Source organism: Grus americana, chromosome 8 (assembly GCF_028858705.1).
Source record: "Grus americana isolate bGruAme1 chromosome 8, bGruAme1.mat, whole genome shotgun sequence".
NCBI classification, from domain to species: Eukaryota; Metazoa; Chordata; class Aves; order Gruiformes; family Gruidae; genus Grus; species Grus americana.
In genome coordinates this window covers 14,175,452-14,193,649 of record NC_072859.1, presented here as the reverse complement: position 1 = coordinate 14,193,649, position 18,198 = coordinate 14,175,452, and the positions used below count along the sequence as shown (strand labels likewise).

At 40.3% G+C, this 18,198-nt stretch overlaps 1 protein-coding gene across 3 annotated transcripts in view; it reads right to left on the bottom strand.

Annotated features, from left to right (window-relative positions):
- COL11A1 (collagen type XI alpha 1 chain) overlaps window positions 1–4,373 on the bottom strand; it is a 151,678-nt gene extending 147,305 nt beyond the window's left edge. For 2 of the 3 annotated variants that reach the window (XM_054833953.1, XM_054833954.1), the window contains exon 1: window positions 3,959–4,372. In XM_054833953.1, the coding sequence (XP_054689928.1) occupies window positions 3,959–4,073 (115 nt within the window). In that variant the 5' untranslated portion in view covers window positions 4,074–4,372. Of the gene's footprint in view, window positions 1–3,958 lie in introns of all 3 variants that reach the window. The other variant, XM_054833955.1, reaches the window with a different exon arrangement.
- Between the last annotated feature and the right edge of the window lie 13,825 nt (window positions 4,374–18,198).

Sequence of the window (18,198 nt, the reverse complement as noted above, 5' to 3'; positions counted from 1 at the left end):
GTTTCCTGCAGCCTGAATAGTCCTTTCTGGGATCCTTGTGAAGTCTCCTTCTAAATTAAATGCAAAGATTCACACTCTAGAGAATCTACAACACATACCAGTCATTTTTCTGTGTCAGATGTCTGCTGCTGAAGTTGAAATAATTATTTTAAATTAGAAAAAAAATTTAAAAAAATTAAATTATGTAGCAAACTAGATATATACATGCAGGTCTCTCTTGCGCTATACTGGGAAGACTGGACCATTTCACCTGCTGATCCCTGGGACTCAGAAAAACTTCAGTTAGGACCACTAGATGAATCTAGTGAAATCACACTTTGACTTAATCACTTTTGCTCATTTTGTGAATATTTATCTGAGAAACGCCTGTATGTCCTGTTTCTGAAGGTTAATGGCATTTTGTTAAACTAAAATTAACACACAAGACTATTTCACTGTAAAATAAAGGAACAATGAAAATTTTAATATTATTTTTCAACCTTAAAAGTGAATTGATCAGTTAAAATCAAAAGAGCTTTACATCACTAACAGTTCTGAGAAGAGATTCATAATTTACTAGCTTAAAACACCTTTTTATATAGGTTTAGACTAGCCAGATACATTGAACAGTTTGCATTCAAGAAACAGATCCATATCTTCCCAGTACAATTTGCTAAGCAATTACAAATAAGTAAGTGTTAAGTGTACATCCTCAAATAAAACTCCTTTTGCCATCACTAGTGGGCCCCGTTCTGCATTCCTTCCACACCTAGAACTCCCACTACTTTCCAAGCCTGTGTGTGGGAAGCACAAGGAACCTTTGTGTTTCCTAAAATGACTGTAAAAAGTATCTATTCTATATTAGAAACAAATCTGCTTGTCACTTACACAGAAGGTCCAAAGTGTATTTTCCATATATAGCTTCATAGCCTCATTTTCAGTAAGGATTCTTAAATCTTTTTGCACTCTAAGAGCTGGATTTCCATTTGCTTGAAAAAGCTTATAAATAATAAAAAGACTGATTTTTCATTTCTTGCCCATGAAATTTAAATCAGCATCACAATAGTGCATTGATGCCAGGCCCTTACAAAAAATTTATAGTGTTGAAGCCATGCCATTTCGACTAAATGAGTTTATTCATTCCAAACACATTACCAACAGATTTAGTATTAAAGGTGAAGAAGGGGAAAGGAAATCAAAAGATGTCTTTTAAAATACTGAATTTTGTTTACTTTAGCTAAGTCATAAAGCAAAAATATTTTCTAAAAAGAGCTGCTTAAGAGCTGGTGGGCACCGAGCTGACCAAATATGAGTCACTAGTTTTCCCATTCAGTTGCTTCTCACTTCTGTAACTTTTTCTGTCTAAAGAAGAAATCAATCAAGAGCCCAATCAGATCTTCACACCCCCTTTCTTGGTACTTCTCTTTCTTTTTTGTGTTAAATAAAGAAACTTGAAAAAAAAGTCAAGAATTTTAGGAATCTTTTGAGGTTTCTCTACATGGAATGGATTCTGTTGTCTTAAAAATAAGTCACTGCTATATGATTAACACTTTATATGAATACACCATGTAATTTTCTTTACATAGGGATAGTTTATGAAAAGACAATTGAACATAGGATTTAATTTAACAGAGTTGATAAGGCATTGATTCATATTTTACCCAGCATTTTCATTTAGTCATATTGTTTACCTGCTGTAGTATGCTATTTTATTCTATTCCTCAGTATTCTCCCAGTCCTACTTTCAAATATGAATCATTATGTCCTGTTTTATCTTTTAAGTACTTTAAATAAGATTAGAATATATAAAAGAGGATTCAGAAATATCTCCCTTGTACTCCATTAGGAAAATTAGGTCAAATTCTACTCCCTCTGTAGTCAATGGAAAAACTCTTACTGACTTCAGATCAAGCCCTAAACACACAGCTCCCTGTAGTTTCTAAGCAAATGGCATACTGTATTTCAGAAAAGTTCAAGAACTAAGTTCTTTTCAGAATGCTTCTAAAACATGAGAAGAGAAGCCTGTAGTTTTATGTTTCTGAAATGTCCTTTACACAGAAGACTAGAGGAAAAGATTTTTAATATAGCTTTTTAATGCTTACCGAAAACAAATTAGTCTGCCTAAAGTTGCTGAATATAAGTTGCAAGATAACTTGCTGATTTTTTCTGGGCTGCGTGGGTTTAGATTTTAATTTTTCATCTGCATCCAAGCCATTATGTAAAGATAATCTACATAAATCCTACTTAAGGCTGAATGGTCACATGAAAAGCAGCATAAGAAAAATATCATGCCTTTGCTGACAGTATTGCTTCTTGAAGAAATTTAGTTAGTAATGAGGAGCCGAATCCTTGAAGCTCTGCGAGGTCAATTCACCCTGGGTGTAACTCCACTGGAGTCCGTGGAATTGCACCAGGGATGAAATTTGACCCCTTCCAAGCCCTGTCAGAAATGGGGCCGGCAGGGGGCAGAAACCCTGATTGATCTGACACCGTCAAGGTTGCGCCCAGGTATAAAGGGCTTGAATGGAAACTTATCACCTTACTGTGCTCCCTCTAGGACGCCCGTTGATTCAAAAACGTGGGAATTCAGATCGAGAAATACCTCGTTAAAATAAGAAATGCATAAAAATTAAACTTTTCTTTTCGGAGAGTTAAGCCCCTTCATGGATGTCAAACCCACGCGGGAAAAAAAAAAAAAAAAGAAAAGAAAAAAACCCCCAACACCTCAATCCCAGCCACACTGACCCCCAGATGCGCCTGCGGGCTCCGGTGGGAGGGAGGGAGGGAGGAAGGGAGGGAGGGATGGAGGAAGAGGCAGCATTTCCACCCCCGGTAGAAGAGGAAAGCGCTCCAGCCACCGGAGATTATACTTTGCTGCTCCGCGAACGCGCGAGCACATCTCAAAAAGCCGGAGCGCCTCGCCGGCGCCCAGATGGGACGCCGCGGCGGGCGGCCGAGGGCTGAGCAGTGCCGAGCAGCAGCGCGGAGGGGAGAAGTGCCGGGGACAAGAGAGGTGGTGCGGGGCAGCGATTCCTTTCTGCTGAAGCTGCCGCGCTGCTGCCTGGCTCTTGTTCCCACTGCAGGTCCCCCGCGGGCTGCGCCCTGTCCACCAGGTCCACGGACACCTAAGGGACCACTCGATCCCATGGAGGCTGCAAAGGGGGAAGGAGACTGGGGACTGCGCCCCGGCGCTAACACCGCCCCTGTGGAGCCCAGCGACGGTCAGGCCGAGCACCCCCGAGGCCCCCCCGCCCCGCCACCGGCCCCCGCCCCGCCAGGGCATCTCCGGGGCCAGCGCTGCGCACACCACCTGCGGGCGCGCCGCTACCGACGGCAACTGCTCTGCTCACCGTCTGGCAAGGGGCCCCTTCAAATGTATTTTCTTCTCCCCTCGCGTCCTGGAAAACTTTTTGCCCATTGAAACCCTTCGAAAGGGGAAAAAATAAAAAGCGGAGAATGGAGAAAATCAGAGCGCAGAGCCTCCACCCCCCAACTTTCCCTTTCCTCGCCCCTTCGAGGAGAAGGCAGATACTTGTCGCTCTGTTTCAGCCATGACTCAGTGAACTTTAGCAGAGTAACGACTCTTTAAGTTCAACAAAACTGAAAATCGTACGCAAGCTCCACAAAACTGAGTTTAGTGCTGGAAGAGGAGAAATCACTCTGTTCAACAAGTATTTATCTTCCCACCCCGCCAGTGCATCCCCTTTACTGCGTTAAACCCACATCCAAAGTTAAACACTGAGGGTCAACGGGAGCCGTCCCTCCGCGGCACCTGGGAGGGACGTCCCCGGCCCACGCTGCCAGGGGCTCCTAGCGGGTCTCCACGCCGCAAGCCGCCCCCAGCCCTTTCGTGCCTCCCCAGCATCAGGAGCCGCTCTGACAGCTTTCCGCTGAAACGCGGCCCCAGCCGTGCCCTGGGCCCTTCTCCCGAGGAGGGAGAGAGAGGCAACTGGACTCCCCGGCTTCTTTGCTTTCTTACCTCCTCTGACCTCTGCAGCCCGGAGAAGAATAGCGAAGGTGATGAGCACGGTTACAGCCGAATCTCGGGGCCACCTTCTCGTTTTCCACCTTGTGGACCATCTCTGCATCTCCATGCTGGGCACCCACGAGTGTGAATTAAACCCGGGCGCCTTCAGTTTATACCAGCTCCGACCTTTCCACTATATTCCCAGAGATGATATCTCCTATAGAGCCATACGTAATATACCAAGAGGGGTTTTTTCTCTCTCACCCCCCTCCCTCTCTGCCCGGCCTTGCGCAGGCCCCTCCGACCCGTCCTCCCGGGTGCCCTGCCTTCAGACTGAAGGGAGATGAGGGGCTTTAATCAAAATGCAAAGAGCGCCGCATCCCCCTAAAGGCTTCATCCCGTCAGAGGGCTGGGCGAGAGGCTCCCAGGGCCACCCCTGGAGCCCAACTGACAAGCCAGCCGCCGGGCGGAGGCCAATCGCGCGGCTCCCCCGGCCGCCCACAGCACCGCCCTCCGCCTCGGGGGCGGCACACCGGCTGCTCCGCGGAACCGCCGGCCCCCGGGACATCGGAGGGCGACCTTCCCGAAGGCGTTTGGGGAACGGGAAACGGCGGGGCAGGAGCGAGCCGGGGGAGGCCGCTGGGGTGTCCCGTCACCGGGCCACCGCCGCCCTCTTAGTCCCACCGCCCCCCGCGCGCCCCACCACCGCGCCACGGGCCCCGCGCGGCCGGAGCATGCGCAGTGCCGGCCGCGGCGGTCGCGGCTTCTGTTGGAGCGGAGGGGCGGGCGGCGCGAAGCGGGGGTGTGGGAGGGATGGGCAGGGGGGCGACACTTGGGGACAAGTGGAAGGCAGGGAGAGGGGGACGCCGGATGAGGAAGGAGCGAAGGGGGGGATGTTTGAGGGGAGAAATGTGCGTGAGAGGAGCCGGGGTGCTGAGGTGAAGGCCTGCTGCGGGATGGCCCTTCGGGCACGCCAAAACTCTGCCTGCTGGCGCTGGTGCGGCGGCAGCTCCGGCGCCCTGTACCCGCTCGCACCACTCCCAGGCACAGCTTGTTCTCACACACCCTTGGGGGACCTCCGGAGAGTTCGTTTTAAGGACGCTGTAAGAAAGGAGGGAGCGGGGTGATGAAGGAAGAGCCCGCCACCAAAGAGCCGGCCCCATTCCCCGCCTCAGTGCATCCTGGAAATCGGGGAGCAACGTTTCAGAGCTCCTCCCCGAGAAACCTCCCGTTCTCACCCGTGTCCGCTTGTGCAGCAAGTCTTCTCACCCCTGCTGTCCACTTGTGCAGCACTCTGTGACAGGGACCTCTGGCAGAGCCGAGTCGTGCCGCAGATCTGGTCGAGATCCTCCGGAGGGATTGGGTTCTGCCCTGACTCCGCTGGGAAATGACAGAGAACTATGGTCACATTTTAGTAGAAGGGTATATTAAATTTTTGAAATTCGCCTTCATTGAGATCTTTTGACTTGAACTTCTTACAGCAACTAATAAACATACAGTTTATCCGCAAAATACATGTTACTGGTATATGTCAAATTAAATTTCAGAAGTGTTTTATCCTATCCTACAAAATCTTATGTTTTATTGCGCTCTACTAGTATACCTAGCTCTTTCTGCCCTTGATTTTCTGAAATGGTTGGTATCCTTGTTATTAGCTTTACAAAGGATGGGACTCAGGTGCATAGCATGGTTACATCTAATGTCTCTTAAATGCTGTGCATTGGGTGCCATTCCGTGAAGAGATACACAAGGTTATTCTGGCACTTGAAGTAGTTCACAGCACAGCTGTGGAACACTAAAATGCCATGTCTATCCCACTTTTCTGCATCAAAGCTTACTCCTTCAGAACTGCTCTCAATTGTCTGTCTTAAACCGTAACCACACACAGGTCCCCAAAAGTCAGGAACCAATTGTTAGTACTATTATTGTTGCCCTACCGGTCTGCATTGGTCTCAGTCATTTACTAGATGCTTCCTAGAACAGATCAAGTTAATTCCTTGATGTTTCATCCTCCTTCATTACAGTATCAGTAGGTACTCCCAATGACAATTTATTCTTTTTACTTAATACTTTGTCATTGGAAAATCTTGTATGCTATGAAGTTTCAAGTTTCCTCTTGATGCTTATAATTTACACATCTTTCTATCACCAGCATTCTTGCTACTTCCAGTCTCTTACCACAGGTTGCCTCTCTGACATTTTCTTTAAGCCTTCCTGTTAGCCTAAATGGATACAGCTAAACTGTATCCTAGTAAAAAGAAAAATTTCTGTCTCTGCCCAAGAGAGGGAACAGAAGAATTTCAGATAGGTAGTGAAAAAGAACAAGTATTCTCACAGTGTAGAGAACAGTGATTTAGCACAGTGCCCTTACAGTTATGTAAATTTTAGAAGATGTAGTTCAGCCCCCGAAGTGTCAGTGGAAAGATACCCACTGATTTTTGTGGTCCTTCATCAATCCAGAGCAGAACAAATAGGACAAAATGCTGAGTATTTAGCAGAATTTTAGATCTCCACAAGGCATTAGAAGGAAAATATATTAATCCAGGTGAGGTAGTGTGCTTATATTAATATACAATTCTATGTAATTCTATATTAATTCTAGTACCAGAACCACGTTTTTTTAGAGCTATCTCAGTTATTTTCACATGCTGGCATATCAAGCCACACAGGCACATAATAAATTACCATCAGATTCTGCAGTTGCAAGAGAAAAGTTATGTGCCATTTAGGCAAAGAAGCACATCTTGCAGCCCATTAAATTCAGTATTTAAGGACTGTTGATTTTCATTTAACTGATTTTCTTAGTTATTGTTTGTAATCTTCTTAATTGCCATGATGGTGTTCCAGAGTGAAGTAATTGCAGCCTAGGTGCAATGAAAATATGTCAAAGAATAGATAACGACTTAGAGCATAGATAAGCTTTATGAGCGCCATAAAACTTTTCTTAAAAGATTTTTGGTAGAAAATTTCAGCACTTAGATGTAATTTCAGGAGAAATATATTTTCTTGAATCTGAAGGAGGGTTAAAACATGCAAATGTTTTTAGAGAAAAACAGAAGAGAAGTGAATAATGTTATTTTTTTAAATCAACTGTGATCCACAGTGGTTTGTTCTTTCTGTCAGCTTTCTTGTTCCTCATTACTCTTCAAGACAGTTTTAGTGAAAAGAAAGACTAAGCACTGTGACGTTCATTATGTTCTGTCCCTGATACATCAACGTTGGCAGATTAGTCCATGTTTAAATATTAGGAATTGCTGTCTTGTATGTGCACAGATGGGTCATTGTTGTATTTTGGGGCAGAGAGGGGGAGGGGTTAGGAACTATGGAGAAGAGAATATGCTTCCTTGGACCACTATAGCTTAGAAGAAATGCACAGCAGCAGCGCTTTCACATTCTTCAGACTATAGGCACCATAATGAAATGTAACTCTAGATGTAATGTTCTTTAGCTGTCTTGCAATTATACTGTGTTTTTCCTAGCACATTCCTTGACATTACCAAAAGCAAGAGACTTCTTTCTGTATATAAAGGGGTCATTTCACTGGGAATAACTAATGCACTGGAAGGAAGAGTATGCTTTTATTGTTGGTTTCCATGTATCTCAGGGACATTGATTTGACTTAAAATACTTTGTTTCACACAAATGCTGATGCCTTCTAAAACTTGAACTTCTTTCTCGGATTCTGTTCACAGCACAAAAGTGAATACTGCAAAATAAATGACTGTCTTAATAGTCATCACCCACTGCCTTTTCTATGACTAATTTTTTTGATTTATGTAGGTGTGTATTTAATCCTTGTCTCATTTCTGCTGCACATCTATGTTTTCTAAGAGTTTTGCATCATATGATAAATACTGGGAAGAAAAGTGAGTGAACCCTTGTAAAAAAAGATGTCTTACGGAGACTAGTGGAATGATCTCTGCTAGGTGAAATGTTAATGGGCTTCTTTTTGTAGTTTTAAAGGGAGAGAAATATATGAATGCATGCTTATAGACAAAATAAATGACAGTATTTCCTTCCATGATTCTATCTTCAAGAAGTGTAATATACCATTTGCTACTACCAGTAATAGCTTACAGCTTCTCTGAGCTCCCCCAGTTCCATTATTTAAGGTTTTGAAGGATGAAGCCAAGGCTTACTCTGTGCCTCACCAAACTCTTTGGGCTAGGGAATGGCACAGTGTCCATTGATTCTTTCTTTCAGATGCCCAAGAATTAGAGAGGACAGACAATAGTAAAAGAAATTTGTTACAAAACAGCATAGTTCAATACTCATTAGCTCAGGTACCAAAAGACTACAGAAACATTAGCATGACTGATTTTTTTCTTTTGAGAATGTAAAGAAGCCTGTTCAGTGGACACAGGCAAACCTGGAGTGGCTGGATGCAGCTGCACTGTGCAACCTTACACAGCTCCAGAAGCAGGGCTGTGATGTGACTGCTGTTGTATATTGAAGGTTGTGTTGCTGTATGTATAATGAAGGTTGAATTTATACAGGTTCTGGCGAAAAACTCCTTACATTTTTAAGCTGAATGGGCACTAATTGGAGTTGCTACCAGAAACACAAACATGAGAGATTAAAACTTCTAGGCCTGTGTAAGGAATAAAGTTAGTGCTAAGGTTAGAGTTAGGGATTTAAAGGATTAAATTATGACTGGTGTTTGAAACGGAGAGTCTGCTGATTTGGGAAGGGGGCTGTATTTGGTGGGAGCTTATACCTCTCTTTTGCTGCAGGGGTTTATCTCCTTTTTGTTAATATGGTTAATGTTGGGAGTAAAAAATGTAAACCATCAAAATTGCATCCTGTTCTTCAGGATCATGAAGGTAACAAGTTTGGATAAAAGCAAGACAATAACCTGTGTTGTCTTTTACTTTTGGGATCATCCCTTATAAACAAGTAAGTATAATCCTTCTGCCAGAATTTGGTTGATGGAAACAAGAGTTATTTTTGTATTTAAGGGAGTTTGATAATAAAACTAAGTCTCCAAGCCCACACCTAGAAAACCAGGAAAATTAAATTGCTTTTTTTGCTCTGAAAATGAAGATAGGTACAAGGAATATTGGCAGAATAACATGTGATACAAAATTCCTACCTATAACCTTTTCACAGTCTTCTCCAGTGAGGCAAATTCTAGGCCAGTTGATTTCCTTTTGCAATAACATGTAGTTTGCAACGAAGGATTGTCAAATCTTTCTGGATGGCAAGGCCAGATTCAAGCTGCTACCAGTCCCATTTGGAGCGGCTTCTTTCCCGGTAGCTGCTTGTCTCTCTGCTCCCAGTAGCCATCCCTTCCTTTCCCATTGTCTGCTCCTACGTCCTCCTCCCTTTCTGCTTCTGGCATCACTTCCTGCTCCCCTCTAGAGTTCTCTGGGAGAGACCATAGAGGTGTATGGTGGTTTTCTTCAGTTTTAGGACTCAGCTGTCAGGTTTCATAAAATTAGGGTAAGGATAAGGTTAAGTCAGGGTTTTGGAATATGAAGTGTAAATATGCTAGTTTATTGTAGGACGTTAAAATAGGAGAGGATTTAGAAATGAAATTATCAAGAACTCTATTGTGGATCTGACAGTTCCCCAAGAAGCTTGAAGGGGCCTGGGTCAGAAATCCCATTACTCCTTACAGTTTTATCCTATAGTGATTAGCCCTTGTCTTCCCATAATTTATATATGAGAAGTTATATATGGGGTTTGGTCATAACCTGGGAAATTTTCTTTTGTTTTTGAATTTGGATTTTGTAGACTCTGCAGAGATTGCTGTTGATGGAAACCAATACCTGATGAAGTCTTTCCCTGTAGGCATTCATGTCACTGTTAACAATAAGAAAAGGGAAAAGATTTGGCACAGGGTTAGGGCTGAGGATTTTGAAGTCTTAAGAAACCAGATTGTTCCTGGACCCTGCTGACCTTTGGAGATAGTAATGGTGTTGATAGAAACCAGTGCCTTGAGCTGTATCAGTCCCATAGGAACCAGTAGACTATCTGTTTAGGAGGTAGATATGACAGGTTTAGGCTGAAGGTTATAGCAAAGAGCTCAGGGTATGACACCTTTCTACAAGTTCCCCCAAAGTGAAGTGTTTGGTAGAAATCATTCACTAATATTGTCTTTAACTATGAGGATCACTCCCTTTTGTGCTAGTCAATTCAAGTTATAGTTAGTGTTTGAGTAATAGTGTTAGGGTTGGAGACTCGTAACTGTCCTAAACCCTGAGTAATACTCAACTATGCAAGACTGCCAAAGATGAGTAGCAGGGAGGTATTAACAGAATCTGATGTACTGTGTTGTGATTTCCCATAGAAATCGGTGCCCTTCCTAAAAATAAAACTACTATTAGAAATGAGTATAATGCTGATACTTGCATTTTGAACCTGTGGGAAACAAGATAAGAAGGAGGTAAGTATTGACAGAAGCCAGTGCCTTATACCAGTTGACAGAAACTAATGCCTTAGTCTCCTGTAGGCTGAGAATAAGTCTAGTGTTAGGCAGAGGGTTTCAGGCTTAGGAAAATAAAGCACCAACAGGTAAATTAATTTTTCATAAATGCAAAAATCTTGGCAGCAAGCTTTGCGCTAATGTAGTTAGCAGCCGAAGCCTTTCATCATTTTCTTTCTCAAGAGAAAATAATATTTCTACACCAGATGGAGAAATAAGCTAAAGGTCTATATTTTGTTTTACAGTTGGAATTCATTCTCTGAACAAGGCTTTTGTTACACTTGAAGTTAGGTTTTTTAATGTGTCTGCATCCCTGACTAATGTACTATTCTACAGGGTCCCCTGCAGGTAAGCATAGAAACAGTACAAATGAAAACCAGAGACTGATATTGTCTTATGTTACATCAGTAGGTTCTTATATATAAATTACAAATTAGTGTTGGACTCTGCGGAGGCTACAGAGGTGAGAATTGGGCAGATACTGCTAGAAGCCTTATATTGTCTTTCCCTCTGTCAGTCTCTGTAGGAGAGAGAACTTGCCCTAGGAGAGTGTTAGTGTTTAAAACAGATTAAGGGTAGGGTTATGGAAATGCATGACAAAGTATAAAGAGCATACCTTACGGTAGAACCTACAGTGTTCCCAGAAATAAGAATTAATGAGACTCAACTCATACGAATAGAAGGTGTTGGCTTTTCCTCTGGTAATTGATCTTGTAGTTTTTAATAATGTGAGTTAGAATTGGAGGTATAGGAATTTACGATTAATGTTTGGGAATCTTTAGACTGAATCTAGTACATAAAATGGGCCAGGGACTGTTCTGTTGCCCTGAGGTGTCTGATCTTCTGGATAGGGTTGAGATTAGATTCACTATCTAGAATTCAATCTATTGCTAGTTTCTGGAATGTTCTTAGGGGCAGGAAAGCACCCAGTGATTCTACAAGCTGATGCCGTATGTTCTCTTTCAGTAATGATTTACTGTCTTTCAGATTAAGATTAGGGAGTTGTCAGGACCCCAGTTCACCATTGAGTTTTACAGATCTGAAGACTTAGGAAGGTTGCTGTTAACAGGAGGAGAGGTTTAGGTGAGGACTCAACAACATCATTCATAGACAACCCAGTTGATTTGATCTAGAGATACAAAGTGGTCTGGTATCATCAAGATTCAGTCTCTTATTTTCAGTTTACTATTTTTTTTTCATCTGCCAAGCCTATATACAGTTGTCATTAAGGTTACACTACGAAAGGTGACTTCAGGAGGTTATTGCTGGGGAATACGAAGCAGCTTTTAGCTATCAGTGGCCAATGCCTTGTTTTCAGAACTGGGTATAGTGTAGATTAGGGATAAGACTGGCTTGAAGATTGGGTAGAAAAAGAATATTTTCAAGACCCACACTTATAGCCAGATTCTGCAAAGCTTGCAGTAATAGGATGTTGTATGGAATCATGAGCCTATATTCTTTTTAATAACCATATATATGCATATAAAATTAGGGGTTGGGGTGGAGTTAGGAGATATCATTTGGGAAATGAAAACTTGAGCATGCTGGGTAATTGTTGGATTCTGCACAGCTCATTGAGATAAGAACAGCTCTGATGTTTTCATGGGCCATTCACTTAGTTCAGATAAGGTGTGTTACCAACAGACTACACCTAAGGTTACAACTTAGCACAGTTTTGTACAGATCCATCACCTTGCTGCAATGAAAGTAATGTTTAGGATTGGGGTTATGTTTAGTGCTTAAGGCAATAAAAATTCCAGAGTCTTACTTTTCCCAGGCACTGCAGGGCTTGCTAGTGTTATGAGAATGCGTCATCTTTTGTTTTTTTATAAGCACGGGTTATCTAGCCATGTATTACAGTTGGGCTTGAGAAGAGTTCACTTTGAGAGCTTGAATTGTCAGTTGATTTTGTGTAAGCAAATGCATTATTTTCAGTTTTTCTGTTGGTTTTGTTTACTTAGTCATAATGGAGATCAGGATTGTTTCGAGAAAACTTTATTGCTTGATTCTGACCTGTCTGTGCAGACAAAATGAGGGCATATGTTCTTTCCTTGAGTCCCCTATCCCCTTGCTACTTTGATGCACACCTCCATGTCACACAGTGATCTTTCTTCACATGTTCTACTCCCCAACCCTCCTTTTTATCAGTGTGCATCTATATTTTGATATGAGAGGAAAAGTAACTGACTGTATTTACATAAAATCTTGCTACAGTTAAGGAGAACAATTTTTTCATTAACTTTGTTCTTTTCATTGATAGATGCAGTCTGACAAATTTGTAATTCTCCTTGAAGTTCCTCCTTTCTTGCTTTACATAGCCTTAATACACCCAAAAGTAAGCACTGTTCTGATGCTGATACAGATGACCTATTTGAGGAACTACAGCACATAGTATTACTGGGACATTAGTTTCTCTGTGGGTTGTGGATCTGTAGAACCACACATTTGTGAATGGAAGATTTTGTGACTGGAATTGTTCTGGGAATGTGCTATGTGTTTGGCCTCAGGTTAAAAGAGAATGTTTAAACTCTGTCAACCTGTGGAGTTCATTGAAGAAAAGCAGCAATCACTATCCTTCCTAGTCTCATTGACTTTGTTGGATCTTAATCATGACCGTCTTGTAGAATAGTCTGATCTTCCTGCACCTCCCTCAGTAGAGAAAATATTGCTGAAATAGCATTTTACAGCACAACATTTCCATCCTGTTCAGCAAGCAGCAGGAAGTATCAAGTATCATGCAGCATTGCCAGCTCAGCTTGGTAATTCAGCTGAAGTTTTTGGGGCTTATTTCAGCCAAACTCCCTAATCTTTCAAGGTTCACCTGCTGACACTTTATAGCACAGCACAGTGTAATTGATCCAGCAACCCACCATTCCTTTTTCATTTGCATGGATTTCTTCTCCATAACCAGAGATCATACTTAATTCAAGAACAAAAAATAACACGTGAGCAATTAGTGTAATGTGTAATAAGTCCCTGAAACATGACATATTAAGAATATCAGAATTTTCCTTATTTAAGACAACTGAAAATGAGACATACCTATTTGATGTAGGGATTAGTTTCTCAGTTTCTGTCTAGTTTTTAGATATTGCCATTACACACCAGAACTGTCAAAAATCTACATTTTGATTGCTATTTCTGAATTTATTCAATGGCCAACAAAAACTTACCTTTAATTCTAAGTCTGTCGTGGTTTTGCAACACAACACTTTCAAATATTTGCCTTTAATTGCTTGTATCTAATTGGTTCCTTCATTCATTTGTTTTTACAATTTATGTGAGACTTCCTTTTCCTTCAGACCAGTTGAAACAGATACGTGGGCTGGGGAAACTAACAGGGGACAGTTTGTACAGTCTCAGTTGCTCTCATTGCTAATTGTTTATCTTATTATCAGACAAAGTCTCCCCGATCAGTTGTGCTTTAATGAGTTTTGTTCTTGAAGCAGTGGGCCACTATCTACATACCACAGTCCATTTTTAATTATGACTTGTGACAAATTGATAACGCAGATGTTTAAGTCTAAAAGGCCTCTTACAGTCCCTGTTCTGCATTGTTTTGTGGCATTTTTTTGTATTGGGAGAGTACTGGTGGCCTATGTAATACACAAGGAGGCAGTGCAGGCACAGACTAATGGTCTGCATGTGTCACACACTTGGAGCATGTTTATTAGTTTCTGGCAACACTAATGCTATCACCCTCACAGTTCCTTTTAACTGGGGGAAATTAAGACAGGGAGAGAACTAAGGTGAACAGCTAAAAGCAAATTAATTTATGCCTAGTCATCATGACAGTCCTCTACTTCCTCTTCCTATGCATAGACACCTTGGAACTGAATCGCTTGTTGAAGTACTTTGGAGTAGAATAAAAGTAACATTTCAGGGAGGCTGCCTGCCTCAGGTAGCTCCCTGTCTCATACTTGCCCTCTCATTTGCTCAAGTTTGAGAAGAGGAGGACCAAAACATAATGTACATATAAATAAATAAATAAAAATTAAAAAAAATACATTACTAGTTTATCATTCAATAAATATTTAAGTCCCATTATATTTAATTCATATTCCTCCAGAATAACACATCCAGTCAAAGGCCTCACAGGGGTTGTCAAATGACAACTAACTGCCTTGGAATATGAGAGTGCTGGCAGACTCGTTCAAATATTTCTCATTATCCACCTCAGTTCATAAAATAATGGTCATTTTAATAGTACTAGCTGATGAAACCTGAATCACATGCATTATCATGCCATGTAATAATCCTTCATTAGACATAATTCTATATTTCTCACAGAAAAAAAAAAGAAACCCCTTTGAGGAAGGTGAGTTGAATTATGTGTAGTAGCTTTAAAATTAAGATATGGCAAAGTTTTTAATTTGATTTGGTGCCTTTTAATTGTTTAAGATTTGAAAAGTCTGTTTAGGGCTGACCATGCCCTTTTGAAATGTGAGGCAGCCTTCAGTACATAAGCCCTACCAAAGTCTTGGGGACCAGTCCCAGGAGGCCAGTGGGCCTTCTGTGTTAACAGCAGTTCCCAGAAGGGAAGGCATTGAGTAGTTCATGTGACAGGGAATAATGAAACAAGGATTGCACTAAAACTGCCAAATTGCCTTGAGCTTCCTGTCCATGGACATGGATTTCTGCAGAGCACATAATTCCTCTCTCAAAGGCAGGGTATCTACATGTTTTTGTGCATTTGTATGGATCTTGAAAAAATTATTTTAATCATTGTTTAATGTAATAAAATGTGAATGTTTGCTGATATTAGGACAAACACAGGAGAGTATAGCAGCTCCGTGAGAATTACAAAAGAATAAGTAAATGCAGGACCAGCAGAACATCTTTGTATACACTTTATCCTATTTGATGATACCTTGAAATTGTGATTCACCTTTTTTCTCTATAATGTGTGTTATACTAAATGATGAATATGTTGATGGCTACTTCATTCACTCTTAGTGGTATTCATCTCTCCTTAACACTTTAAAAAACATATCAAACAGGTGCTCACAATGCTTCAATAACTCTACTGCAGTCTGTAGTAATATCAACTGCCCATATTTTGATTTTTTTTTCCCAGAAAGTGATTATTTTTTAGTCAATACCATTAAAATTATTAAATTTATCAGAAAAATGTTAGGTTTTTCTTTCAATGTGTATCTTCAAAGCAGCAGTGGGTGTCCATGCCCTGCTGTCTGCCAGACACATTGCCCAAACTATGAAATAATTAGATTTATTTGTAGCCAGTCTGGACTGAAGCAAAAAGTAATGAGGTCTACTGGTGTAGTGATAGCTGAGGAAAGTCAAAACAGTAAAATGGAAAAAGACGTAATAGATTCTTAGAAACAAAATGTAAAACTCTAGACTAAAATCTAGCTTAATTTATTAAGTTCATGAGATACTCTAAAAAAGGCAATAAAAAGATAGGAATATGAAAGTTCACATTTGGATTCTTAGTTAAAGAAATGCAAGTTCCATTACATTGCTTCTTCCACTACTATATTATTTTATTAGTTATGTGATCCTGACATTCAAGATTAAAGCACTAGGCTACTGATTATTAAGTTATCATAGTAATAAGTAAATTTTATACTAGGTAACAATCTTCAGTAGATGCTAGTGAACTCAATTATTTCAGTATCAAATTTGTTCTGGTAATTTTTACATAGTTTATGAGAATGTAAATATTTTGCTTATTTATATACTGAAAGTTCTACAGGTATAATGAAAAAAAATTTGATGAATTTATACATATTGCCTTGAGATTAGATCGCTAAAGCAAAACATTGATCAGAATAAAATCTGAAAATTCCAAAATGTAGTATTGTCAAATGACTATAAAACAAGTTGCAAAATTTCTGAAATACAGTGGGAAAAATAATGAAGGTTGAAATATGCCTATTTGTACTGCTGTCAGAGAGTGAAACTAGAGATCACTTCTCTGTATCAGGTGCAGCATTAGTGCAGATTCTCTGTGTTCGGAGAAATCAAGATTGAGATATGCTTATAGCATCTACAGTGTATGTTTGCAGATTCTGAAGTGTAGGAGGCAATGTTTACTCTATTATATGCTAAGGATTAATTTATTGTATCCCGACTGATTCCAGATGATGACTGCAGTAATTTTCCAAAAATTGTTATATGGTTTAGTCTTCTAAATCTCTACCAAATTATAATCAGGTATGAGAGCGAGACTGAGAAATGGCAAGAAAAAAAAATTTTACTCCAAAGATTGATTATTTAGCTACCTTGCTATTATCCCCAGATTGCTCAGAATCCTTCAGTCCTCCTAAAGATAGACCTTAAGGATCATCACATTTGCAGACAATAGCTTTTTCAAAATTGGGCTTTGTTATGCCAATAGGATTTTATACATGTGTTTTTATTTTTAGGTATGTGAAAAGCTCAAAATTAATTCCAGATGATATATAGCAATCTTGTCTTTTACTTTCCCCTAGGTAAGAACATCCAACCTATCTTAACCATAAATACTGTTTCTATTCTTTACTTATTCCCACATCCACAAGCCAGCTATGACTGATCCTTCTAGTATTTTGGCAGGTGCTTAATTTTTAAGTATGTAAGTATATCTGTGTACCCCATTGGGGTACATATATATATATAGAGAGAGAGGTCTTCTTCTCAGGACTAGTTCCAACTACTACAAGGTAGCTAGATATTTCTAAAATTAATGTATGTAAGTGGTGTTTTTTATATATGAAAAGTAGAATCAATAAATATTAGTTGGACATCTGTATGGTGGCTAAGACACAGATAAACCAGACTGATGTTACTATTATTTTGAGTTGGAGGAGTGGAGTTGAAATGGATGAAAAAAAGAAAAAAAAAAAAAAAAAAGATTATTAGTTCACTGTAGATACTCTTCTGTTAGACCCAAAATGATTATGGTATTGATAAATCTGGAAAGACCTATAGGAATAGGGGAGTGAGAAAGGCTTATTCACAATGCTCTGCTTTGAGAGAGAAGAACCACTAAATGAAAATGGACATTCAGTCTCCATCATTCAATAATGCCTGTGCTACTTATGCCCAGGGAAAGAGATTGGTGAAATACTGATGCTAAAACCCAGTAGAACAATCTCAGATAGTATCTAACATAAGCTCCAGTCTTGCAGTTTTAATTTTTGAAATCATCCCTTAAATTCCTACAAACCCATGGTTTGCACCTAATTGAATAGGATCAGAATTTTCTGCATTTTCAGATATTGAGACAAATTTCTTCATGAATATAAGCAAGCTTAACTATTGACTTCAATGGACTCATGTCAGATTATTAGAGCTCTGAATTTGGCCTGTTTGCCTAAAGTGCATGTTTTGTGAATGACAGTGTTGCAAGAAAGATGCATTTTGACAGGAATGAGAATAATAAACAGGCAGCTGGAAATACCTGGGCATGTTATGCTTCTTGGTAGACTTCAGAGTTGCCTGTGGGTCTGTCACTTTGTTCGTCTCTGTCAGGTTGATTTTTCAGAACTACTTTGTCTCCAAGCCATCATTTCCCCAATGGCTTACCTTAGCCTGTAAGGAATTTACATGTTATTGTCTGCTTTAAATATGTCTTAAATTCCAAGAAAACTCTGGAGCTGTTTCTTTATTATAAAAAGTAATGGGAAAGAGATGATAGCTTGTCATCCTTTTATTTGTTTAGAAACATAATTTTTGATAGGATATCTTTATGATATGCTTCTATAACTCACTGGACTTACTGGTTTTGAGAAAAAATAATTTAGAAAGGCCCATTAAATTACCCTACAAAATGAAGCTGCTAATTTATTTAATATTAGTTGCCCTTACAGTGTGAGTCACA